The following is a 27,740-nucleotide window of genomic DNA, read 5'->3' as shown; positions in this document are numbered from 1 at the left end:
TGCTTGCTAATTTCTACTGCAAGTTAATTATCGTTGGAGTATTTACAGTCATGCAGAATGTCTAAGGCATGTTTAAGCATTGGATAAACATACATATGTACTTGTCAACATTGCCAAATTCATATATGCCTATATTCAGAAGGTAGAATGATGACCTGTAGCATCAGGTCATATGCAGATTGCCTCTTGTCATTACAAAAGAGTTGTCTTTGTTATGCTCTTGACTTGCAGAGTTCCCATTATTAAATACTCCTGTGTTTTAGGTAAGCGGCTTTTGGCCAGATGTTGTGACATATGCATTATAGTGAATTGTATCCTAACCCTCATCCACAGTCCTAAACGTGAATTATTAGTCAGCCTTCCAGTATGCATAATCTCTGTGGACAGCTGTGGTCAAGTCTTGGTTATGCTCCAAGCCAGAGTGGTATGGCATGTGAAAAGAGAAGTTTTGCATCATTCATTTGCTCTTGATACCTCATACATTAGGGCCTGTGCCTGGTCAGTTTAATCCTGCTATCGTGGGATTTACTGTGGTTCACTTCACAGCCACTGCATAAGCAGCAAATATATTTTGAAACGGTCTGATGCATGCTGCATCCAGAAAGAAAGAAAGTTTACCAAGAAGTACTGCTATTTAATAGCATGTGCTGCCAGCATGTGCGACCTATCTGAGGAAGGATCTGCCTGCTGAAAACACCACATAGAAATTCGTAGTATTTTTAGAATGGTGCATTACAGCATGCAGGTATTATAGAGATAGGCATTCTGGAAAACCCTAAAATAGGTGGGTAGGTTCCTTAAATGCAATGTGTATGTTTCACAAGGCATTCTTTTGGTTTTGTTTTGTAGCCTAACAGCAGTGGTCAAGTAGTAGGGAAAGTGCCTGGCCATTTTACTCCAGTTTTGGCACCCTCTCCCCATCACAGTGCGGTGCGACCTGTGACCCTGACCATGACAGATACTAAACCCATCACTACATCCACTGAAGGTGAGGCATCTTCACCTACAGCAACCAGTAAGTATTTCTTTAGGAAACAAAATATGTCCATCGAAGATTCGATATGATTTCAAATTGAGGCCAGAAAAAGGCGCCTTTTCCTACTATTTGACCAAGTGGATGCTCATCATTTTACATGGAGAGCAAACATGGTATGACTGCAAGCTTTTCCTTCCCAAATTTCAACCAATGCATGATGTTACATGAACCAAAGTTTGTGACATGACAATCAGAATGAAAGGGAAAGCCTGCATATTTGCACACTATTCAAGAGAAAGTGGTTGTTCATCTAAGGTGGACATTGTTAAGACATTGAGAAGCACACCCAGACAGCAAGGTTTTACAGTGACCTGCAGACAGAATTCCAAACAGAGATTGGATGATTTGCTCCTCAATGAGCTTTCCTATAGAAATCAAGCCTTGTTACTACATTTACTGGATCCGAGCTATGACAATTGCATCTTCATATAGGTTGTGGGTTTTTTTTAGCAAAATGCAACTGATACGGCAAAAAAAATTTTAATTCCTTGTCATTGCAACAATGGATGGCAGATCCACTGTTGTCTAGTCCCTTCCTCCCAGCTTTCACATTTAAAGCTCTTTAATGACTACTCAAGGGCCATATTTTTATCCTATCATCTTCAATGGAATTGCAGTTTTGGAAATAAGAGCACAGGTGTTATTATGTATAGGGTAATTTCTTCCAAAAACTAGTGTTTAGTGATAAAAAGTGTTGCTTTTTAACTACTTTCTGCATTTGTGTTCTGTGTAATTAAACTTTTATTTGAGTTTGAGATAGCCAGTGTTACCCATATTGATCAGGGTGGTGAAGACTTCTAGGAACCACTTACAAACATACACTTTTGGAAGGAAACTTGCCAGTTTTTGAAGATTATAAACTCTTTAGGGTCCATTACATTAAAATTACTTACTTTAGGTCCTTTTAGTACTTAGGCTGTGAATCCAGTTCCTAAATTTTGGTCTGTTGTTAATGGAGACCATAAACTATGTGTTTCTTAAGTGTTCTAATACTTTAAGTCTTTTCATTAGAATATGAAGCAAGGATAGACTCAAATGTATAGAAGTGGCTGAGATGTAAAGAAAGAAAATTGGTTATGCCTTTATTATAAAAGGATAGTAGTAACTTTTGGACAAACTATTGTTTAAATATAAACAAATAATTATACGGATAGATTCATGGAAGCATTTTAGCTGTTCTTTCAGTACATGAGAGGTTTTGGTAAAAGGTGGTAGAGTATATCTATATCCTCCATAGTGGTCTGTGGTACATGTCTTGTGCCTTTTAATAATTTTTAGCAGCAAACAGAAAGCTATCACTCTAAACTTTTGATCCAGAAGAGAAAAATGAGAAAACTGAGTTAATGTATAGCTTCAAGTATTCATGGTTTCATTCTCCTTCCTGTTTGACATGATTGTCCTGGCCTAAATAGCTGTCTCAAATGAGGTTGAGGTTTCCAGTACAAATGTCAAAAAGAAAAATACAATGTCAGAACTGCTTTGGGATATTTTCTGGTAATCTGACCATATTATTCATTGTTACAGGAAAGCATACCTAATCTGTTCATTGCCATAATACTGTGGGAAAAAGTTGAACTATATTTTCAAATGAAGGTGGCACCCAATTTCTTGGAACTTGGGTACCTGATATCCCATGATTCTGAGAACATCTCTGTTTAGATATTTGAAATAAGGCCTCCTCATGCTTCCACAGGACTGTGCAAATAACTATTTGCCTAAAGGTCCAACATCCATTACTACAGAATGTAAATAAAAATGAAAAATCCCCTATATACAAAACTTATTGGAATGTACCAGTTCTGAAAATGAGGTGTGTATAAATGGTGAATGTTCAGTATTATGGTTTTCAGAGCAATGCAGTAGTCTTATCTGCTTGGCAAAGCCTTTTGAAACTAGATTGGTAACTGTAAGAGCAAAAAAAATGAAGGAACATATCTGGTTGATGAAGAAAACAGGAAATGAGAGATCATGTCCCGCTGATAGATAAATTGTGCATGGCTACATATAAACTGTATTATCAGTCAAAATAGGCCTGCTACACAGAGTACTAATGTTAACTTAATGGAAAAATCAAGACTAAATATAATTTACAGCCTAGTTCTACTTCTGTTTGCAATAACTGATTGATTGGTTCAAGATATATATAGAGAGAGATATATAAAGCATATGCTTGGCCAACAAGTTATCATTATTATCAGTCTGATAAGAACAAAATAGTAACTGATTAGCACTGCTTTTCATTCTGAAGTGCAATAGCAAAATTGTTTTCAATGAGAAAGAACAGCAGGCATTGGTACTATTTGAGGAACCCTGTAGCCTCTACCATAATTTCCTTCTAATAACTGATTAATTTTTATGACAGTTTTTCAGTAAAGTCTGTTTACTGCATAAAACATTTTTTAAAATTATTTTTTAAATTTAATTGATTTCATTTGCTTTTATTTGCTTTGTAACTTTAATACTAACAGGCCAATTCAGTAAATACTCTCATCCAGCACCTCGCCGATGTCCTTGTGTATGGCTTGTCAATATTAGTAGTTTTGCTTTGTCTACTAGCAGGTTTCCAGGTTATGATGCTGCAAGTTGCAGTGTGGATATCTCCACACTGGGAAGAGTAATCAGACCACCTACCTTGCTTCATAAGTACCACCAAAGCCATAAGAAGGTAATGGCTTTTAGAAATTATTGTGAGAGACCAGATAGGAGTGTGACCTATAGGTGAAGGATCCATATTCTGTAACTAATCCCAGCATCACCTACAATTGCTTTTCTTCTCAGAAATGCATTTCTTCAATCTTCTGTATCAGACGGTGAGAGACTTTCTGAAATTGTCCCCGTGGGAAAATGCTGTTTCCTGATGCATAGGGGAGTTGAATATTTAGTATTATATTGCACAGTAAAAATCAGCTTCCTTCTGATAGAAATACTAATCTGATTACAACCTGTTTCCAAAGGCCTGTAAAGACACATTTTATGCCACATAAGTAAAATGAACTTTTGCTTCCAGTTATTGTTGTTCTTCTACAGTTTTATGATGGGCCTTCAGAGCAGTAAGAATAATAACTGAGCACTAATATTTCAGCATTATAATCTCAGTGATTTCACTGGTGCCTTAGATTGGTGTAATGGAAATGAGAATAAGGCTTGTGATTCCTTCAAATACATATCTTATTTAATCACTTCAAAATAAAACCACAAACCAGAGCAACTTTTATTTAACAAGAGACATCATTATGATTTATGTGTGCAGTTTCCATTGAAGTTTATAGGAATTATTACATGGCTTTCACAATTTGGTCCAATTTTTCTTTTGCATTCTATTAAATTTTAAATAAAGGAATACCACAGACACATCCTATATATTGCAAAATCATAACTCTGGATCTCTCATATTTGTACTGTACCTTCACAGGGTAATAGTTATGATAGGTTGGCATTTTTATCAATCTGTTTTGTTCTTCCTTAATCAGCCTACACAGCCTCAGGCACATCCCAAGCCAATCGATATGTGGGACTAGGCCCAAGAGACCCATCCTTCCTACACCAGCAACAGGTGGGCAAGTTTCACATAGGTGTAATGCTATAGAGAAGTTTTGCAACATTATCTTCCTACATGCTGCCACTGTTTTCTTGGATTATACTGGGATTCTAAGGGTTTCAGTATCTGTCATCTGAAGGTGAAGTGTATTCAAAAAAACTGAACCCTTTGAGAAACATCAATTTAGCATATGATTTCTTACATTTGTGCCATCTTAAGGAACTTAATCATATTTTTTTCAACTATTTTATTTTTCAAGACTTTGTTATGCATATTCTTTAATGGGATTTTAGGAAACAGAATGAATGTATAAGCAGCACATATTTGTTTCAAAATAAGTTTAAGAAAATAAGCAAAACTTCCACAGCTAAAGGTCCAACTTACTGTTTTAAAACTATTTTTTCCCCCAGATGTGTAAGCCTACATTTCTTCATTTTAGTTCTAGAACATGAGTTACAAAACCAAATTCTCAATGCAATCATTTATAGTTTAATAGGTTTAAATTGGTCTGCTGATTTCAAACATGATAAAACCACATTCTTGTTCTGGTTTCTTACATCATTTATGTTTCAAGTAGCATTTTAAATTTCACATCTCATTAATGCTGTAAATTTAATGCAAATTAAGTGTTTACCCAAACTGTGAAAATATGCAGCCGAGATTAATGATGACTTACAAACAAATTAGCTGGAGTCAGTAGCAAGTTCATGCATATACAGAAATGCTACATTACTGGTAACAGGAATACATTCAAACCCTTTAGAACATATTTTATGATGTGTGTTTCTGTTGCTCCTGTATCTTAACAGTTGAGGACTTTGAAATCAATAGCATGTAAAATGTTACAAGGAAAAGAGCTGAATGTGACAGTAACAAAAAGGGCTGTTAAATAGTCCTTGGTATTTATTATAATATATTTTCTTCTCAGGCTTGAGTTCCTGTTAACAGTTGGTACACATGACTGTCTCATTTTTCAGTAAAACCTCCCTGTTTTGTGTTTGCTGAGATACAACTGAAGCACGCTTCATCTGGAACACTCTACCCACTCCCAGGGCAAGGTGGCAGTATGTCCGTTTTAAAGGTCAACACATGCAGAGTTCAGAGAAAATCATAAAGATGAACATTTATTCAAGATAGTTGATTCTTTGCCAACTTTTTTTAACCAGTGAGACCTAACTGGAAACATCTGTACACTTACATGAAAATACCAAATGACAATTAGTGGGTTCACCAACCATTTATTTTTCAGTGAATTTCCTGGTGTATTGCTTTTTTAAAAAACCTCTCAAAGATTGTTCTATTATGAAATGTGTTATAATTACTATAACATGGTTCTTCTATAAAGATACTCTGTATATGTTTATTGCATTTTAAAACACATACGTGTATCTTTTAAAACACAGTGGATGTAATTCTGGATTTCATGTGAAGTTTTACATAGTGTCCTTCGAAAAAGCCTCTGACATCCAGTCAACAGCTTGGGGATGTGCAATTTTTTTTTCACTACAAGTTTTTTGACACATTTTTTTCTGCAAATTTGTTACTGCTTAAACCCAATCCACCTTCTTCCAAGTTAATTGAAAGAGTTATAGACTTCTTGTCACCTGCCAGAAGGCAGTGACAGCAAGCTTAATTTTCTCTAGGCTGAGTTTAGGGGCATGTAAACTGTATACTGCTCATTTCATGCATCTATTGTATATTTTTGCGTTTGTGTAGATGAACATAAATTTGGAGTTTTCAGCAATGTTATAAGAACATAAAAGTGAGAAGGATCTCAAGGGTCATCACAGTCTGTGGTGTTTACATCATTATGTCTAATAGTCCCTTTCATGGTAAAACATGTGGCCAGATGGCTCAGGGGGAAGGGGAAAGTAAATTAGGTGATCTCACATTCACTTTATAAACAGAAAAATTCTTCCATGCCACTGTGTGAAACCAGTGTTTTCCCTTCTAAAGTATATTGCTTCATAGTCTAGCTATATTAATTCAAGAGCACCAACTGGTGATCAGTGAGCTATATAGTAAATTCAAAAACTGTGTCATGTTTTTGTCTTTGCTGTGAATTCTCTTCTGTTCTTATGCAATGGATATATGTGTTTGTTTACCTGAGTGTCTTTAAGGGCAGGGCACATGTGTGGAATCTTACACATATAAATACATAAAAAATCAGTGAATAGTATGTACTGCTGAAGCCATTTGAAAGAAAACTTTAACAACAAAGCTTTTTCATATTAGGCAAATATGAATCTATACGTGTGTATATATAAGTTTCTAATTAATTAGTTACCATCACTCACTTAAATTTTAAAGGCATCTCTGAGATGACAGTGCTATATATGTTTATTACCCAGAGAGTGTGGTAGAGCACTGAGATTGTCTAAACAATTTTTGTAGAGCAAAGGTTATCCTTTGGTAAGGCAGAAATGAGATTGATTTACTATGTCCTTTCCTTACTTTACAACAATTTAAAAGAGACCACTCTTCTTGTGGCAGATTTTAAATGCATTTGGTTAAAGCAGCCCATGATGAATGAAAAGAAAAATCAGAGGGTACATGAAATAAAGGTAATCAATCATTTTGTACTGTTGGAAAGCAATTCTAATTTAGAAAGCCAATGGTTTTAGTTCCAGAGAGGTCTTTTAAACATTCACCATACCCTGTAATGCACACTGACCCCTCAAGAATAAATATTGTCACCGGTACCTTTTTTTACTTCATTGGAGGAGTCTTTATTAAGATTTATTCCCTCTGGTTATGAGAAATATTGGCATGTACCGTTGAGTACTTTTCATTGTTGTTAAAAAGAACCATTATGTAGCCTGTTTAAATTGCAGTAACCACAATAAATTTTAAAGTTACACATATATTTTGCAACAGGCATTTACATAGAGTCTTTTGACAAAGTGATAGTCTGCTAGAACTTCCAGTAAACAATTTATAGCTCAACCTACCTGGAATACTTGCATTTAAATGGGAAGCTGAATACAAATTTGAAAAATGGTATATAATAACACCAATGGGAGCAGTTTATTTGCTTTTATGGACCTGGATACTGTGAAAAATATACTGCCACAACGTGGCATGCTACTTTGTTAGAATGACAATGTTGTAATGAGGAATTGTAAATATGCAATCTACTTTTTGCTGCAGTTGCTGTTGGGTCTTGGTCCCTGTTACCTGCCTTGAAATGCCAGGTATATTTATACTGTGACGTGAACAGTAACAAAATATTTCTCTTGTTCATTGGCACTAAAAAGTCACCCGTATCTTATAATTTTGTTGTTAAAAACTCATGTCATTCCTACCCACTCCCCTGTCTGTTATTACAAATTGTTAAGGACCACTTGGTTTGCTTTTCTTTATTCAGCATTAGCTTATGAGAGTTGTTAAGTATTGATAATGTAACTTCAGGAAGGGCACCATAGGAAAGGGCAAGGAAGGTGGTAAGAGCTAGTACCTTTGTGAGACAGTTTTTTTTAAGATTACTATTACTGCCTGTTGGGATTATATTATGAAGTTAGAGCTATTATTCAGTGCTCATCATATGTGCTGAAAAACATCTTAAATGAACTGCACATACAAGAAAGGTTGGATAATCTTCACAATTATATAGGAGCATTTCTCTCTGCCCCACCCCCCTTCTTTCCCTAATTTGCATCTACTGAAGGTTTGTGGTTTCTAAGCCTAGATTAGAGGAGGAAGCAGCAAATTGAGGGAACAGAGTGGAATTGAATCTTCTGCAAATGGACACAGTCCCTTTCCAGATTGTGCCTGTGCCTCCATTCTTTTGGCTAAATAATTTTAATGGAGGCATCATTAGCTCAGTAACGATATCTTAAGGATCAGAATTCTCATGGTTATGTAATGGCATTTCTGTAGCCTCCTTGTGTTACTGTTCTTGGTGAATTTATTATGTTTTCAGAGACAGGTTAATGTTGTTTGTGGTTCTGAAGCTAGAATTTTGCTACAAATGCTTGTCATGTACTTTACCTGTGTAAACAATATAAAAAGATAGATGAACAGAAAGGTAGATATTAGTATTTATTGCAAATACAGATGAATAGTTTCACAAATTTCTATTGGAATGAAGGAGATAGATAACTGACAGGTTTTCTTTCTTGGATGTTTGTTTAATTTTAATGTGCTTTGGAGCCTTGTGTGGGTGATTTTATTTTTAATCAGAAAATATAAATAAATGAGATAGCTATTGAGGTCTGTGAAGACAATGACCTCTAGAATTTTCTGTTCTGTTACAGTAAACTGTGTTAACTAATGCTGGCCGAGTTACTGAGGAGCTACTGAACTCTTCCAGTTTTTTGCACAGATGAATCCAGTGGCATGGGTTTCACTAGAGCTTTGAATTTCTGGCTGTGGTGTGTGATGTGCATAATTTTCACACAGCTTGGGCATTTATGAGTAAGACATTTGCCATGTACATAATAATAAGAAACACTTAAGGTTTCTAAAATGAAAAATCAGGGAACTGTGTGTAGCTTTTTATTTCCTACACACCAGGCTGCCCTGCCTCTTTGGTAGGAAGTTGTTCTTACCAGATGCATCCTTTAGTTACTGAATCACAGAGTTCAAAATTGAGTTTTCATACTATTCACCATGTAAATTGTAAACTTTAATGTCCACTGAACACAGAGTGTCTGTTCGTAAAACGTTTTGGGTGGATGTTGCTTTTGCTTTCATTGGAAGGCTGAAAGAAGAACATAAGTGGACTCTTAAACAGAACTTCTCAGTAAAGCCAGGAAACAGGTTATCAACAGTTAGGCTGTTCTTATTGTGTCTCTTATCATAACTGACAGTTTGACGTAAAACGGGGTCACATGACCACCAGGGAGGTATGTAAATGGATAAGAGGTCACCTTTCACATATGCTTGCTGGAAAGGAAACACATTTAAAGGAAGTTTCAGTCAAAACAATGACAGTATGCAAATATTAAGTTTTATGGACTTTTCTCAACTAACAGAAACTATAGCACAGTCTCCTGTCACACTTTCCAAAATATGTATCTATTTCTGTGATGGCTATGGCTGCTTTCACTAGCCATCACAGAAGCTTGAAATCAATGTTAGTCTTCAATAGCCACTCTTTAAATAGGAGAATAGAAACCCTGCTTAAATATTAACCCATAAAAATTATTCAGACTATGATTAAAATTGAGCTGTTCACTGTGGATTTTTAATGTACACAGGATTTGAATACTTAAAACTGTGCATGGTTCTGCTTGCTAGGTGCCCAGTTTAAACTGAAGAGGAAGATACAGTGAAATTTAGCTCTTGGGTAGAACTTCACATCAGTGTGTCTCGCAGCACTGGAAAATGCAAAATCCAATCAGTTCCCTGGCATCTTACAGAGGGCAGGACAGGAACAGGGAGGTGAACATCTTTAAGACAGGTGGAAGAGTCAGGCCTACAGCTCTACTTCTGCCTGGGCTGTGGCCCCATCCCATGTTGCAGCTGAGGTGGGTGAAGGAGTTGCACTGCCTCCCTGGAGAAACAGTTACAGTGGGCTTTGTGCTCTCCATTACTTCATGAGTTTAGCCCTGAGGATGTATCTTAGGAATGAGAGACTGCAGCAGTGAGGACATGTTGCTGCATCTCCATGTGTCAGGAAATGGCTGGGTTGCCTGTGAAGTTTCCCCATCTGCTGCAAGGCTGGGCATCCTTTTCCATTTCAGAATACAGACCTATGTTCTTTTTTTGTATGGTTAGGTGAGAAATAAATAAAAAAATCAGTTACAATGTTTTGTGGATGGAAGGTGTTACTGAAGTGGTGTTCATGTAGCTTGCCTTGCTGAAAATAAAGCTGTGGGGCTGAAGAGCAGGCCTTTCCAACAGGCTTCTAGGAAAGAATTTTCACCACATCACATGCCAAATAGGGTCATTTGTTTTGCATTCATAGCTTGTTTTTGAGAAAGTTAGTTAATGTTTTTTCAGCATTTATTAAATGTCTCCTGAGAACTATTTCTCAAGGCCTTCTACAGAGGAACTGAAGTTTTCTCAAGTAGCCTTTAAGTGGTTTCCTGCCTTTCCCTTGTACGTGTCCTGCAGAGAAACCTTTTTAGATGGCTTACTACAGATGAGAGTGAATGTGCCTTCTTGTCTCCAGCTAACAGAGAGACGTGATTTTAGAGGCTGCGTAAGTTACTCTGAGGACTACAACTAGCCAGAAAACTTTTAACATGACTCTAGACAACATATAGCACTCAAAATACTGTACTAAAATGCCCTACATCCTCCTAAAGCTTGGTACTCATGTCAGGTCCATGCCCCCAGGCTTTCCTTAGTGGGCTGTTAAAACATCCTCCAAAGGCAGCATTCCCATTGCTGCTGTGAACAGACATCTTCTTCCATCAAATGGAGCCAGAGCTTACAGAGCTCTTTTAAGCTTCTCCAGCCTTTTACCTGGGAAGCACTTGAACACATGTGAGGGATGCAGATTTTGAAAGTGATATTTCTTGATACTTTTGAAAGTATTTTTCTAAATCTTAGACATTCTGATCTCTATGCAGGAGTGATTTGGGGGAAGAAATTTTGTGTGAGGGAGGAAAAGAAACCATTTTCCTGGCAGGTTAGAATTTAAAGACAATGCAGTAGCTATATAAGCCTGCTGAGCAGTGTGAAGAAATAGTTCTGAACATTGGGAAGGTGCTTTCCAGCATAGCTGATGTGGCCCTGGCCTTGTCATACAGATGTGTAGATGTGAGTTCTTCAAGGTGTTGTCAGTACTGCAAGTATGGCACATTATGTACAGTGAATAGTACTACAGTTTACATTAACTATAGGTGTGGTGTAGCATGAATCTTCATATACATGTGCATATGTCTACAACTTATATATAAAATGCACATCTTCTATTTTTACCATTGCAGTATTCAGATATATAGTATTGAGATATGTATGACGATATAATATAAAGTATGTCATTATTAACATTATGAAATAGGTTTGAAAAGCTTTGTAGAGCTTTCTTAATGATAAATTTAACATATTAACTGTTTATGTGGAAAGTTTTCATACGGACTGTGGGACGACTATGATGATTTAGTGCAGAATCTGATTTACTGAAATGAAATGTATCAATTCCTTACTGTTTTCCCCACACAGCAAATGCGGTCAGGTTTTTTAGCAGTCTAAGTGCTTACCAGATTTTTGAGCTAGACCTAAGTGCATAAACTCATTTGGTAACACTAAGTTTATAATTTTAGTATTTATTGTGGTTCTAATCAGCCAAAGGACTTTCATTTGTAGATTCCGTTTTTCATGAAAGAAAAAAAGGGCATGTGTTAACCTTTCAGTCTTGTGTTTCAGCGGAAGTGAGTTTTTATAGCTAAGTTATAAAGCTTTAAAATACGCATCAGTAATGAAGATGACATTCTTGAGGATTATAGCAGAAACACATTTACTGTGCATTGAGTAACTGAGCTGACATATTTCACTATGTCTTTAACATTAAAAGTCAGATTTAGAGTACTGTTTTGTATAATGATCAAACCAGGTATTTACTTACCCTTTCTTCAAATATGTTTAATGTATTGTTCACAGTTACCTCTAGCAAACTTTTTGACTGCATGCTTCCTTTTCTGGTTAATTTCATGTGGTTTAGTCATGCTTTTAATGGCCTTTAGAAGGTCCCTTGGAGTTCTTTAGATAACAAACAAGAAACAATTCCTATGAAAACATCAGAGACTAACATTTCCATTTCTCAGACCTTAACAGCAGGAAGCTTATGAGTCTAACAGCCAGACAGGGTCAGGTTTGCAATATTGTCTTGTCCTCAGCATTTGTATTTTTCAGGAAAAGACTGCAATTAATTGTGCTCCTGTGAAAATAGTTTACTGTAATTTGTTTGCTGTAGCATGTGCTATCTAAAGGCTAAAATGAAAATCCATTGAATGCAATTAAACTCAGCAGCAACATTATCTTCAATTCTGAGTGCTGTATCATATATAATTGTACAGCAATATATATACAACATGACTATACAGAGGTTAAAATGTATGTTTTTTCATGAGTCAGATAAGTCCACTTCCTTAAACTTAAAAATAAGCAGTATATCTTTTCAATAAATCTGCTAACACTATAGGGCAGCTGTTAAATAAACAGAGTTATAGAAGGTTGCTTGAACAATCCATGAAGGCAGAACTGATGATTTGAGGATCTGGGAAGAATTTGTTTCTGCTTACATATAGTACATTCCTCATTATATTAAAATGCAGTAAAGTATTTTAAATGCTATTATTTTGAGTCTACAGCAAGATTAAATTATTTTATCACCTCTTGCTAAGTAATACCACTTTCAGTAACGCTAGATTAATAAACTGTAATTACAAAATACCTTTACACTTCTTAAATAGCAAGATAAGGACATAAAATTTGTTTAATTTGAGCAAATTTTCTATAAATTGCATGTCTTCTGTGTTTCATTAAATGCATGCTAAAAGATATCGATTATATTTGACCTTTACTTAATACACCATATGTAAAGCATTGCTTAGAGAAAACAGCATTTTCATTTCCTTTCTTAAGGTACCTTGCTATTGAATATTAACATTTCCTTTTATTCCAGCTCAATTTGTAATCTAATAATAGCTAATTGTTATGTGCTAAACTCTAGTTACTCTTTTATGCTTTATTAATAGAGGAGCGTATTAAAGTAGCATTATCTTAAGCAAATCTGTAGGCATTTATTTCTCAGAATAAGTTATTTTTGTTTGTTTGTTTGTTTTATCTTTTAAAGTGACTTCTTGGGAAAGTAAGGCTTTTGCCATGTACAGTACTAGTTTGCATGTATTCATTTAAATACTAAAAACTGTAGTACTGCTCAATCCATATCTGACTGCTAGGTTTCAATTGACAGCTGAGAATTTGTGACTGGACCGTGAATCAAAACGGCAGGCATTTATACCCCAGTGCCAGTGACGATACATTGGGAATTACCTGGCAAAGGTAACATTTTAATTATTTCCACCCCTACACCACCTCTGAAAAAGTTGCATTGGGCTACAGTATCTGTGTTAGTGGGCCTGTAGAGGAATATGTGACAGCATTTGATCAATACATGTGTGTAACATTTCTCCATGCATATTGAGGTTATCTTTAGTGCAAGATGAATTGAGGAAACTGCCTTAAGCACCTGGAATGACAATGCTGTGCTATCAAATGCACAGGTTTTATAAATTCAAGGGAATACTGATCTTAGGCTTTAAAAATGAAAATGTAATTTGCAGTCATATTTGGGGGGGCTTAGTGGTTAACACAAAGAAAATTGTGCTATAGATGAGTAAAATAATAAAAAATGTCTGAGGTGGTGGTGGTTTTGAGAAATGAATAACCATGCTATTCATAGAGACTTTTATGACTAATCATAATCAGCTGATGTAGATTCAGGTCACTAACATGTACATGAAGGTAAGATAAACCCATTTTATTTCTCAATTAAATAACAGAATAATTAGGAATTAATTACACAAAGGAGAGGGTTTTCTTGTATGAAAAAGAAGTAAACATGACAAAACCCATTAACTTGTGGTACATTAATAAATTACGCATTATTGTCTTTTATATCTCTTGATATATAATGAATTATGGTAACAGTAGAGGTGTGTTTCTAAATAGGTGTGTAATGAAATCAGTGTAGTTGTGATACATCAGGTTTTCACTTCTTTGATGTGCAGGATTATGCGCAACATTCAACACTTAATGGGGGTTATATGTGTAAAGCCTGTGCGTTAGAAGCTTGTCAGATGAAGTATTAGCTGCTCGCTCTCAAAATAATGAAGTTCTCAAGTACCTTTAAGATATTTAGGTAACTTTTTTTTTGCTGCACAGATGAAGAAGATACTTAGAATCCATTGAAAACTCAACAACAAACAACAACCTTCTTTTTTCATAACTACAGTTCTGTGATAATAACTGTTTTCCTAGAGACAGAAGGTGAGGGGAAGCTGTGAAATTCTGTATGGCTCAGTTAGGAAAATATAACCTCAGTCACTTACATGAGAGAGAAAGAGCGTATGCACGAAGCAAACTTAAGACATGAGAGTGAGAAAAAGTGTGTGTGTGATTGTGTGCACATGTGTGTGTGTGTTTAAGTCTGATAACATGAGCTTGAGCCTGAATCTCAGCCACTCATTACACCATTGATATTAATTCCAGTGGGACCACTCATAAATGCCGGCATGATGGGTCTCTTTTAGAGCATGTTGAGTATTTGCAGAATATTCACATACTGTAAGTAAATTTTCATTGCCAAACTGTACATTTTAATTTAGCCATTGCCAAACATGTTTTTACTCCCAACTATTGTTATTTATATTCATGTTTGTAACAGCCCTTTTGTGTTAGTTTTATGGATTAACCATTACTTTAGCATCACATATACACTACCCAGACAAAAGCACTAAGTTAGCATTTCCTGCTTTTGGTCTGCTATCTTGACACATGAGCTTAGTACAACAGCTGGCTTGTTCTTGGAGATGCTGAGGGTAGGTCTGTTCTCAGAGTGCTGAATTTCCTTCTCAGCTCTAGCTGTAGGGGTGTTCAGCTTTACAAGCATCATTTTCTGCCCCCAGCACTACCCTGCATTTATGCTGTGGCAAGCACATTTCATCAGACACCTGTTAGAGCAATGGTTCATACCCTCTACCCCTCCCTCTTCCCCCCCCCCCCTTTCCCTTTGCCCCACCCCAGTCCCCTTGGGCAATATTTTGGAATAGAAGTATAAATTCATAACAATCTAAGAGCAAAAATGCTCCTGATTGTCAGAGTGTTTGTAGAAAGAAAACCTAATGTTTCATAGTCTTTTTCAGTTTAAATTTCTAACTCAAAAGGTTTTGCCTAAATCTGTAATGCAGAAAGATGTGCAGAACATTATGCTTCCTCTCCATCTAGGCAAACATCTTCAGAATGCTTCCTCAGAAATTAGTTGTATTCAAGCCAGACTTGCATGCTGCCATCCCACAGGAAATGGGTCAGCAATCCATTAAGATGCCATTAGATAATCTAATTTGAAACTTAATCTCTAAATTAACCATGCTCCATACTTGAAGCATACTTGAGAGAAAGAAAAAAAGTTTATGTTTGAATCGATAGGGGAGCCGAAGCGTGAAGAAAGCTGTTTGTTTTTTCTGTAGCTGTGGTCACGTCTCAAGCTGTCTGGTAACCAGGAGAAACCAGACATGATGTAATTCCAGATTGAACTTGAACTTCAGGGACTTGGAATGGGGGAACAATGGACCATAGGAATCAATAATGTCCATTTTCTACATGATTATGTTTGGAGCTTTAAGTTAGCCTTTATGGGAGAAGCAGCAAGAGCAGCAGTGTGACCAAAATGAATGAGATGATCCAGAAGCAAGATGTTAAAGTAAAGAAAACAACTTTGGTAATATTTTCTAAGCAGCACTGCAGATTCCAGCAGGATTAGAAAAGTTCCCGGTCTGCAGTGAGCTGGTTGCCTGTTCTGAGCACTCTTTGTTCACTTAGGTAGGACAAACTTAATCTTATGTTTCCTGTCAGATGATTTTTGGCAGCACTGCTAGGGAAGGAGGAGCATATTACTGAGAATTCCCAAGTCTGAACTGTATCTTTAACCCCTTGGTTGCTCTAGTTTTCTACCTCCTGAGTATTTTACCTTGGATTATTTCTCTTGGAGCAGTAAAATAACACTCTTTTGGCTTTGTTTGTTTGTTTTATTTTGTTTGTTGCAGTTAGGGTTGGCTGCATTGTTATTTAGTCATGCCAATTTGCTAAATCAACTCTCAGTTATATTTTAAAAAAGTGCTAAGGTAAATAATACAACAGATTAAAAGTGGAAATGGTAACATCTGGGGGAAAAAAGCAGTTTAGATGTGGAAAGTGGACAGTCAGTTTTTCATAGGTGACTCAATGGTCTCTGGTAACCCAAGACCATGTTCTCCGTGGTTTGGGTCTGTGGCAGGCAGTTCTCCACTGGGTTATAGCTCCTATGTGTTTGCAAACATCCTGTAGCCCTGTCTCTGCACCAAACACTCATGTGTGCATGGTCCAGAGCGCAGCATGGGCATGCATCATTTCTATGGACCCTTCCTCTGCTGAGGATTTTCTGTGTTAGTAATGAGCTCTATGGCCTTTTCCTGATCTTTCCTTATTTTTTTTTTTTTATACTGTCACAAAAAGCAAATATAATAAAAATTACAGCAGAATTCGTTTTTGCCTCCTTTATCTGCTCAATGGGTGATATGTGCCTGCTAAACTATAAAATTCATCTTAAAGTTGAGATATACTTAATATATGTCTTGGAATAAATGCTCACCTTGGAGGTGAAATTTGGCAGCTGTGTAACTGGAGACACCAGTTTAGAATGGTAACAGAATTACCACGTTAAGTAGATGCTGGAGAGGTGGTTATTCCTTTGGCAGAAACACGCCAATGGGAATTAGCCAGGGCACTGAGGTTAGCACAATTGCATTCCCAAAGTCCATACAATCTTAACAGTTTGAAATGGCAGAGTTCCCTGTACTTGTGTGGGCAAGCACTTACTACAGAGATAGATGAGCTTGGTGACTTGCTAGTACCATTTCTCTTGATATTGAAGGCATTTCTACCTTTTCTGTCCAATGACTGACCTGGCATGATCTGATCTACCTCTTCTAAGCTACAGCATTCATGCACAGGGTATTAAAGATGCAAGATGGAAATACTGGTTTAGGTGTACTTTCTGAATGATGGAATGCTTTCACAGACTGCTGAAGCTGTCATAGAAAGAAGGTAGTAACTGGTGGAAAATAAAAAACTTGAAACCCTTCAGGTTTACTTGGATCTAATTGGATTTATTTTTTATTGTATTTAACATTGTTATACTCTTTGTGTTATTATAACCTCCAAAACAGACTGTATATACAAAGAATATTAGTACTGTCTGTGGTCCTTTCCAGTGATATTTTAATCAGAGGTTCTTGAAATAGCAGTTACCATCTTTAAGAGGAAATCACGGCAGAACTCTTCATTGAATTAGTATGTGAAAACTGTAATAGAAACTCTAAATGATAATGTTAACCTTGTAGTATGCTTGCAGACTTTTTCCTTGCAATTTTATTACATTTGAACAGATTAAATATGTTATACTTGCTGTGGAGGGAACTGAAGACACAACTAGTAGTCGAGTGAGAAGACTCTTTCTGGTAGTGAAATTACTTAGAGGTATAATGCTTCAAGAAGGTGGTCCTGCAAATCATACTCTCTCTCACAAAGGCTACTAGTCTGACTCTCACAGCAGTTCCTGATGGTAGTTCTTACATAATTTTCCTCAAAACTTAGCCTAGAGCATATTTTTGGAGGTATCACTTAATATTTTAAGGGATGGGCATTTATATTATAACCTGTGCCAGTGCAGTGCTTACAGATTTCTTCAGGAACAACGAGCTGGAAGGTAGAGTAGATCTGATGTATGCCACTCATACAGGCAGAGCTTTTGTATCAGAAGGAGAAGCCACATGGGCAGAGGGACATGTCATTAACTTCTGCAAGGACAATCAGCTTGACCATGTTCTGGGCAATGAAAGTAGTTTTGGCTTCCCCTGTGGCACTTAGTTGAGGCAGTTAGTTGAACAGAGGGAGCATTGCCCCTACTTTTGTAAAACCAAAGGCTGGAAGTTTGGGCTTCTGTTCCAAACTGGTAGGTAGTGTGGTGAAAGGAAGTGTGTTCTCCCCCTTCCTGCTGTTGCCATCCGTGTGGGCTCCAGACAGTTTGCTTTGCAGTCAGCAGTAGTGAGTGCTTCTGCTAGGATGCCCTGGAGAGAAACTGTAGATGGTTTCCATGGCAGAAGCTAAACTGTGGTGCTCACAGAGGTCACTTTAGAGTGGCTTTGAGAAAGCTGACAGGGTATCTTGCACTTCTGGGCTGTCAGTCTGGCTTGGCTGCACACAGGAGCACAGAACAGGCTTTGGTTCAAATGGTAGTTGAAAGTTCAGTTAAATTTACTGCAAATGTAATGGGGTATGTGAGAATGTTAGATAGACAGCATATGCAGCTTAGCAGAGACTGAGTTGGTTTTTTTTTGTTATTATTTATGTCATAACTGTTCTCAGAGCTTTGTGCTGTGATTAGTGCTATTTACCTCAGTAATTTTTATTCAGGTTTCCTCTTTTGTCTTCAGTAAACGCTTGGTGGTGATATCATGACTGGGGTGGCTGAAGACAGAGTTGAACCAAACTGCAGTATGATAGGGTTAATTTCTAAAATACAACTGGAGGTCATCAAGCCTTGAACATCATGGCGTAGGAGGTGCTAGTGAATAGCGTGGATGTCCTGTCTTTCCTGGCTGCCTGTGGGGCCAGCTGCTGCCCAGCAAGTGCATGTAGATCAGGGACTTCAGCATGCCTTTGGAGGCTTTCTTACCCCCTAAGGACTCATAAGCAGCATTGATAAATTTGTTGCAATCTGTATTTTTGCCATGGTCTTAATATAAGGTGGGAGGCTTAAAAGGTTTAAATAAACACCTATTAAATTTATAGGTCATATGGTAGCAACTATCCAATTGGTCATTTGCCACAACTTATTTTTATTGAGTACTTCCCACAAAACCAAGATCTCTGTCTCCTGCATGAAATAGTAGATAAAAAAGCTGTTACAAATAGTGCTTTGTTCTTTATCATCACTGGCTGCATTTCTTCACCTGCTGTAATCATTAGAAGGCTGTCAGCTTTTAAACAAAGAAAAACAAAGAAAAAAGTCACATATGTATGTATGTAACCACTGAAGTGCACTGTAAATCTTCAGAAAGATAACATGGAAGCTGTGTATTTAGCCTTTGCAACAGAAATTGTCGGAATGCCATTCTGACCTCACACAAAATTTACATTATTTTAGTTAATGTTCTATTTTGTTTAAAGTTGCTAAACACTATAAATCCCAAAGGACAGCAAAGAACTGTGCATTATAAAATGTACGTTCAGACAGATCCTGAGGAAACAAAATTGGTTGGGATTTTTCTTTTTATTTTTGTATTTTATTACTGTTCTCTATTTTTACAAATCCCTGTGCTTTAAAATGATTTGCATTGTGTTTGTGATTTCAGAATTTGCTTAGTATTACTGAAATCCAAAGAGGAAGGAACAAAAATGCATTTTAAATTGTGAAAGAAGTTGAAGCATAAGTTGAAAATATTAAGGCCCTTAAATGGGGTTCTGTTACTGAATTTTTTAATTTTTGTTTTTGAAACGTAATCTTTTCATCATATCATATTGGACAAATCTTAAATGTATAAGTGGGTTTAAGTCTTTGTGCATATTTAAAGATTTTCAACCCCATTGAATGATATTCATACTTCAGGCCTTTAAAATAAATTAGGATATTCATATTTTTTATATTTCTTTGAAGAAAAGAAAAAGTCTCACTACCTTCAGAATTTGACCATCATTGTGACAAGCAGGTCAGCAATTTTTTACACTTTTTAATGTGCAAACAGCACCAGAAATTAATTATTAGGAATCTAAGTAAGAAGTTAACAAGTTTAGAGAGGTAAAGAATATCAAACAGGAGTAAATGACAAAAGCTGTTTGTATTACTTTTAATACAAAAAACTTTAGGAACATGTCCCTTGGAGTTCGCAAACCAAGTTGACCTCTTTTCTTAGTGTTTATGCAGCAACATAAACAGGAAAGGATTACATAAATCTGCCAAGTGAAATGTAGTTATTTTATACCCATGTAAAATAGATAAAAATTACCTGTTTCCTCTTTGCACCCACTGCTACAGAAGTGCACCAGCTCAAGCAGAGAGAGAGCAGTGCAGAGGGGTGACCAAAGATAGGAAAGAAGGAAAACTTCCAGCATCTATCATCCACAAAACGTGTGTTGGAGGTTTTAGTCTTCAGATGTGTTATTGTGAAGCTTATCAGTCTAATCACAGTGTGAATTCCCACGTAAGGTGTTGTGTTTGTAGAAACACCTAGTATGGAGAAAAACTCAATCACAATGAAAAGCGGAGGAAGCATGTGTTTGCATAGAGTGTTCTGGTGTTTGGCAGTGATAGCTGTCATAGTGATGCTGGTTTTCTTTTGAATAAATTTGACAAGACTTTCTCTAAAGTCCATTATTTCTAGGTTGCCAGAAACACATCTAAGGAACAGACAGCTCAGGGTCTGCTCTGGGTATTGATTAGAGGCAGCTGAGGTCTTTGACTATCCATCTTGGAAATGATGGGGGCTTGCCGTTTACGAACCTGCTACAGGTTGGTTTCTGCTAAACATTTGAATGCCATTAGGACTTAGAGCTCCTCAGTGACAAACTTATTTTGAAATTATGACTTAAGTCCCAAAGTCATTGAATTGCCTTTGAAAATATTTTCTTTCTCAGATGTTTGTTGAAAAGTTTATAGTACTTACTGCTACCCTTGACTTATGGCTAACCTTGGCTGCAAGTGTTTACATGATTGGGCACTTGTGTTATACAATGTTCCTCAGGCACTGATATCTTTTGAGAAAAATCTATAAAGAAAGAAAGGTTTTTTTTAATATTGAAGTTACTCTGGAGACCCACACATCTTGGAGGCTCATCTTGGGACTGGGACAAGATAAACTGCCATGTTGTAAGAGGGTAGGAAATCATACAGGAAGCTGAACCACTGAACTTATATATTGTGTTCTTGAAAATAGCAGCCTGTGCACTGTAGTGTATTTGACTAGCTCTTAAATAACATCCTTGTGCTATATAGTGTCACGTGTATGGCTTAGTTGTGTTTACTCTTTATATTTCTGTCTGAAATTTTTGGGAGCTTTCATAACCAAACAGTCCACTTAGTGTTAATACAGCAGTAATACTACTTGTAACTGAGATCAACACTGTGATTTTTATTTCAAATGAGTCATACTTTCACAGAGAAAACTATGAAGTAGAATCTCAAGCAACATGCACATATTTAGTTTCTTATTGTATCTTATTAATAATATAATAAATAATATTGTGTTATTAATAATGGCTATGACTTAACTGATTCAAAATATACATGTTTGTCTTTTTACAATGCGATTAATTTATATTCTATTTTTCCCCCCCCTTTCTTTCTCTCTCTCTCTCTTTTTCTGTCTCCTTACCTTTTTCCCCTTTTCAACAGTCCTGGTACCTGGGCTAGCTTGGTTCCTTTTCAAGTTTCTAATAGGACACCGATCCTGCCAACAAACGTCCCAAATTACGGTTTGAACATAATTGGAGAGCCTTTCCTTCAAGCAGAAACAAGCAACTGAGGGAAAAAAAAAAAAGGCAAATTTCAAAAAGAAAGGAAGACAGGAGGAGAAAAGAAACTGAAGAAAGAAGAAAAAATAGACCAGCAATTGCAGCTCTTACAATCACTAATTTCTTTATGGTTGAAACTGAAATGACATACAAAGGGTCGATGATATTTCACTGATGAGTAGAATGCAGCCCCTGCTAAGTAGCCTTTGTTATATGAAGTCTGCTGGGAAATAGATGTTCTGTCTCTGACAATATATTTTAACTGACTTTCTAGATGCCTTAATATTTGCATGATAAGCTAGTTTTATTGGTTTAGTATTCTTGTTGTTTACGCATGGGATCACTATTCCTGGTTATCTCACAAAACAAAGGCTAGGCAGCAGCAACAGAGCTGCAGGAGGACAAGGGCCGTAGCCAGCCATTTTCTCAACACTCTGATTTCTAGATGTTTTAAAAATAAGCTCTGTAGCCTTTAGTTATTAGTATGGATTTATTAAACTTTGGCCCTTAATTCAGCCTTTTCCTAGTGTGTTATGCAGTTTGACATTTTCAATCAAGTATGAACACACAGGCTCTATGGAAGAAATGCCTCTATGTAGGTATAAGTGTTATCTCCTCATGCAACAGTAAAAAAGAAAAAGAAAAAAATGAGCGTTTTCCCCACTAAAGAAACACAGAGGCAAGTGCAATTTAAAAATCATATCTAATGGGTCATCATTATAAGTCCTTCAGCCCTTGGACTCTAAATTGAGGGGATTAAAAATAGAAATGAAAATTAGATTGAACAAACTTATTTTTCCCCTCAGTTTTTGAGGGCATTAAAAGGCATTAAATCAAGACAAATCATGTCCTTGAGAAAAAGAGATCAATGGAAACACAGCACTTATGTTGGTTTAGCTGCTGCCTCCACACAGGGGTAGGATTTATTTATTTAAAGTTACTGGTTGCATCAAGAACCCATAGGGTTTACATGTTTCTGTAAAATCTGCATCATAGAGACAAAGAGATAGGCAAATCCATGTCACAAGGGCAAAGCTTACCGTTTACAAACTGGTAATACCAGGATGGGGATATGTTATATTTAAATAATGCACTCGTAAGTTTAGTTGCAGGGTGCTGAAAACTTGCATGGTGCTTTCAGAAGTTAGCCTTGTTCAACAATTATCACATATTGACAGAAATATAACGTGCATGGGCAGACATTTTGCCTCTATGTCTCTTTAAAAAAATAATTAAAATACTCTTTCCAGTAATCCTGATTTGCACGAAGTTATAATGTCCACATTACGTGCCTTGCCTTGAAATCTAAAAAAATGGAAAAAAAAACAAAAAAGAAAAAAAAACACACAAAAAAATTTGACATCACTACACTTGTTTTGCTGCATTTATTATGATTTTAAATCTTTACCATTTTTATGACAAAATATTTTGTACTCCAGATGGGAAAAAAGCGTGACATCATGGATTTTTTAGACAGTTATACCTTTATCTCACATTTATAAAGCATATCATGGCTGTGTATAGTTGCCGCTTAAAATTGTAATCAACCAGCAATATTTTCAGTATTTTGGTGTTTTTTCTATTAACCTTTCATGTTTTTCATCTTCCAATTAATATTGGGGGGAGGGGATACAAATTTATATGAATTATGCAATACCAAGTTTTGCCTATGTAGGTAGTGCTTTTAGCTGTATTGGTTATTATAGGTAAGTACACAGATTTAAAACAAAAAAAAAAAAAAAGGTATGCTTTTTTTTTGTTTGTTTTAATTGACCAAAGTGGGTACTGCTATTTTTGCAGTGTGATGAGGTCCTTTTCTGTACTGAGAGGTGGACAGGGGATTTTTTTTTATACATACATATATATATATTCTGGGGTGGGTGGGGAGGATTTTTAACACTTTACAGTGTAGCTGTGAAGCAGTGCACCCTTAGCCAGGCAAGGGCTGCAAAGCGACTGTTCTGCCTACTGTGACAAACTTTCAAATCGGTTCCCTCTTTTTAACTTCCCACCTGGGGTGCAAGCTAAAATCATTTCTGGATTTAAAACATAAATAATTAATTCTGTTGGAGGCAGACTTGACTTGAGGAAATTGTTTTGTTTTAAGCTTTTTTGGTTTTGGGTTTTTTTTCCTTGAGAAAGAGACAAACAGACAGACAGACACAGAGAAAGAGGTCAAGACCCACAGCGAGATGCAGCCTTTTCCATTCTGGCAAGGATCCTGCATCCTATAGTGTTCATGTTAGAAAATGTTTTTAGCTCAGAATGACAAAGACAATTGCTTTGTCTAGGAAACGCACATAGAGGGCCAAAGTCTTTGCTGGCATAACTCCACTGACAGCAGAGTTGCTCCTGCAGAGAATTTGCCTCCCTTAGTCTGCTCAACTGGTAAATAGTCTTTTTTTTCCCCCTTCTATGTCAAAATATTATTTTTTTTTACCCTCCCACGTTTGTTAACTCACAACATCTGATTTACAATTTCAGGCTGTTTTTCTCAGAGGTTTGCAGTGTCTTCTCATACAGCAGGTCAGATGGAGAGCTCTGGGCTCTTAGCATGGAAGGAGTTTCTTAATGCACAGAATTAGATTGTGATGTAAATAAAAGTGTATTTCCATTGCATTTTGCAGATCAGTAGTGGACCTCTTGCTGGAGACCTCTGATGCAGCATGGATCTTTGAGATGTATGGCTGAAGAAAGGGTGATTTTTTTCTTGAAAACACATCCTTGTATTAGGGCACAAGCAGAGTTTAGACCTGTGGGTTTGGGATAACCTGGTGGGAAAATCCATCCATTTGCAGTTGTCTGTGCATTTTGGATGTTTTCCTGCCATGTAGCAGCCCCGGAATACAGCTCCAGTGACAGCTACCCCAGTAAGTGCAGAGCAGCAGCACACCAAAGTCAGTCACTTCCTGCTCTGGTCAGTGTGCGGCAGGTGAAGAGCTGCAGTGGTGGCACATTCTCACGTCTCCAGCAGGAGATTTGTGTGTAGGCAGGGCCAGCATGGCTATAGAGATGGGAACTGCAGAGAAGCAAATCTTTGAGATTTATCTATAGTTAAACTGAAAAAAAACCAAGCCTACATAAAAAGATAAGACATGAAAAGAAAATGAAAATCAATTTTATGTCACTTTTTTTCTGAGCCCCTTAACAAGTGAATTTGTTCACTAAGCACTTACCTATTTGGGTTACTGAAATGCACTATACCCACCCAGATTGCACCTCAGGCTCTAGCCTGGTACAACAATGTTTCTTCACGCCATTGATGCGTGTTCAGTTCAGGAGCAGAGGGCCTTGATTAGTATCATTAGAAGGTGTCCCCCTTGAGATTTAATAGCACACCAGGATGAAACTGAAAGTTCAGGCTTCAAAGTCAATATGTAAGTCAATAGTCAAAATGATGATTGTCCTTGTGGGAAGATGGATGCCCTTAACAGAGCTTTTTTTGTTATCTCTGTCCTCCTGTATGAGAAATACCAAGATTACAAATACAGTATTTTAAAAAGCAGACTACTTCCATGTGAATGAATTGGGTTGTTAAGCAACTGTGAGTTTTTTGAACCTGCCTCTCTAGTAGAAAAGCCTGTTTGGAAGAAAATGAACTTTTCATTAATTGTAGGTTTGTTTTGTTGTTTTTGTTTAGTTTTTTTTTTTCTTCCTTTGCTTAATGTTTTGGTTTTTTTTTTTTGTTTTGGTTTTGGGGTTTTTTTTTGTTTGTAAGTATGTGGGGTTTTTTTTGTTTGGTTGGTTGGGTTTTTTTTAAGCTCAGCAGTCAATAGATTATGATCGAGAACTCAAATCCAGTCTCTAGCCTCCTCCTTCACCAGGAAGTGTATTCTGACTGAATCGAGCCACCCCGTTCTATGTGCACTGTTCTGCCTTTATTAAGTTGCTTTGCAGCCCTGGCCTCATGGCTGTGCCACTGAAGTGTGTTTCCCCTGTGACACGTTTGAGGCTTGACTAAGGAAAAAAAAAGGCAGTGAAGGAGACTGTACATAAAGGCATGGCAAAAATATTAATTATAGCAATATAGGTGTGGGGTGATGTTCAGGTGGGCAGCTCCATTGAAAATATGTGAATGAATTTGTGAAGCTGCAAGTAACGAGAAGAATGGAGGATCTTCTGAATGAACCGCCTACCTTGTAGACAGTAATTTGTACACTGTATAGTTTTGTTAAGAATTTTTTTTTAATTAAAATACCCTTGTTTGTAAAGCTAACTTTTTTAACAATTATAATGGAAATGACATGCATTTCCATTTTTAAACAAGAATATTCTTTGTTTGGAAACTGGACTTGGGTTAAAACTCTCCAGTTTCTTAATTTATGTATTAAAAAAAATCTGTCCATGTTAGGAGTTATTTCGCAGATGCCTGTGCTTGAAAAGCATAGGTTGCTAATCCTTTAAAAATGTAAATGGAGAAAAGTTATATTTTATGAAGGTTATTTTGTTGTATTTAGTATTGGAAAAGTTGGTTTTCAGAGCATTTCAAAATGTTGGAAGCACCACTGTCTTTTTATTAGTATATATGGCCTTTAGCAAAAGTTTTTGTGGTTGTTACATGATGGTATTTAAGATTAGGTTCACAGAGCAATTCAGGATAGGCAGAGAACTAAAACAGTACTTATGTCTCACATAGCTGTGTCCTCAGGGAGCAGAATTTTGGATTTGCAACTTGTAGCTTCATAAGGACTTAATGAAAGAGATTGCACAAGGACATACTCAGCTGTGACACCAGAGTGTGTCCTGTACCTAAATCTAAATTATATTTACTGTGTGAGGTTATGAAGGCTGCAGAAAGTCATCCCATATTCAGTGTACAGTATTCACTTTCAATGAAACAGCTCTCTAATGTTGCTGGCAGTAAGGCCCTAAGCATGACATCCAGTATAGTTTACATGATCCTGTCGAGGTCTTTTGTTAACATTAACCAGCTGCATGCTCCTGGACTCTTTTTTATTGGATCTCTTTAGAAAAAAATTAGAAAGAAAAAGGAGAGTGTAAAATCGTATGCAGGCTAATCAAGTTAAAACAGGAAAAGCTCCAAATTGAATGTTCTACTCCATGCTGAAGGAGCTGAAAACTGCCTCCTTCATATTTGCACTTTCTGCTAGTTCCCCAGTTTTCTCTAATTCCTCAAAATTGTGTGGGTGTGGTGGAGCACTGCAGTTGGAGGATAACATGGACCACTGATTTTGCCCTTTAACCCTGCACAATGACCTTCGCATCAGCCAAACTTATTGCCATGACAACTCTTTGTACTGTTTCCATGCCACAGCTCTGTTGGTCACATTGTTAATAGTAAAGGGGACAAGTTGGAGACGGTCAATTTTTACATTTTTTGTTGCAAATTTTTCTTCAACGGTTGTAAGTAGTTGGTTTGTTGTTTTTTTTTTAATGATAAAAGGGTTCACTAGTTAGTACTCTTTAGAAATATCTGTGTGTTGCAATTCAAATGTATGTTGAATTTGTGAAAAGGGCTTCAGTGCCACTAGCATCATAATATCCTAGAATAAGCCTTTGATACTTTTATTGCATGATATGGTAACAGTAAAACAAAAGGTGGCCTAAATAAATGGAGAGCAGTGTGAGCTAGTGACACTAAAGCCAGTCTTTGTATTACTGTATTTTTGACAGAATGGTTTTGAAACTGTGCTACAGGGACTGATGTGGCAAATCTATCTCTATATGCAGAAGGAAGTTTTTTAAGAAGTATGGCTTATTATGCATTCTTCATTGAGGGCATTGAAGTTGCATGGACTCATAAAAGTTGATGCAAAATGAGAAAGAAACAAAAACCAGCAAAATGTTTACCAAAAACTCAAACAAATGAGCAGTGCCTGTTCAATTTCACAGTCTCTGTTGAGTTCAGTTGTAAATATGTTTCAGATGACATTTTCTTCAAAAATAAAAAAGAATCTCTACAAAATTGTAGAATGTGAGGGG

General features: G+C 36.6%; 1 protein-coding gene across 1 annotated transcript in view; it reads left to right on the top strand.

Annotated features, from left to right (window-relative positions):
- Window positions 1-23,420, top strand: part of NFIB (nuclear factor I B) — a 64,736-nt gene extending 41,316 nt beyond the window's left edge. The window contains exons 7-9 of the mRNA XM_031054355.2: window positions 850-1,015; window positions 4,507-4,589; window positions 21,679-23,420. Coding sequence (XP_030910215.1) covers window positions 850-1,015; window positions 4,507-4,589; window positions 21,679-21,696 — 267 coding nt within the window. The 3' untranslated portion in view covers window positions 21,697-23,420. The remainder of the gene's footprint in view (window positions 1-849; window positions 1,016-4,506; window positions 4,590-21,678) is intronic.
- Window positions 23,421-27,740: the final 4,320 nt, after the last annotated feature.

This window comes from Melopsittacus undulatus, chromosome Z, assembly GCF_012275295.1.
Source record: "Melopsittacus undulatus isolate bMelUnd1 chromosome Z, bMelUnd1.mat.Z, whole genome shotgun sequence".
NCBI lineage: Eukaryota > Metazoa > Chordata > Aves > Psittaciformes > Psittaculidae > Melopsittacus > Melopsittacus undulatus.
The sequence above is the reverse complement of the archived record's forward strand: the minus strand, read 5'-3'. Positions and strand labels throughout refer to the sequence as shown.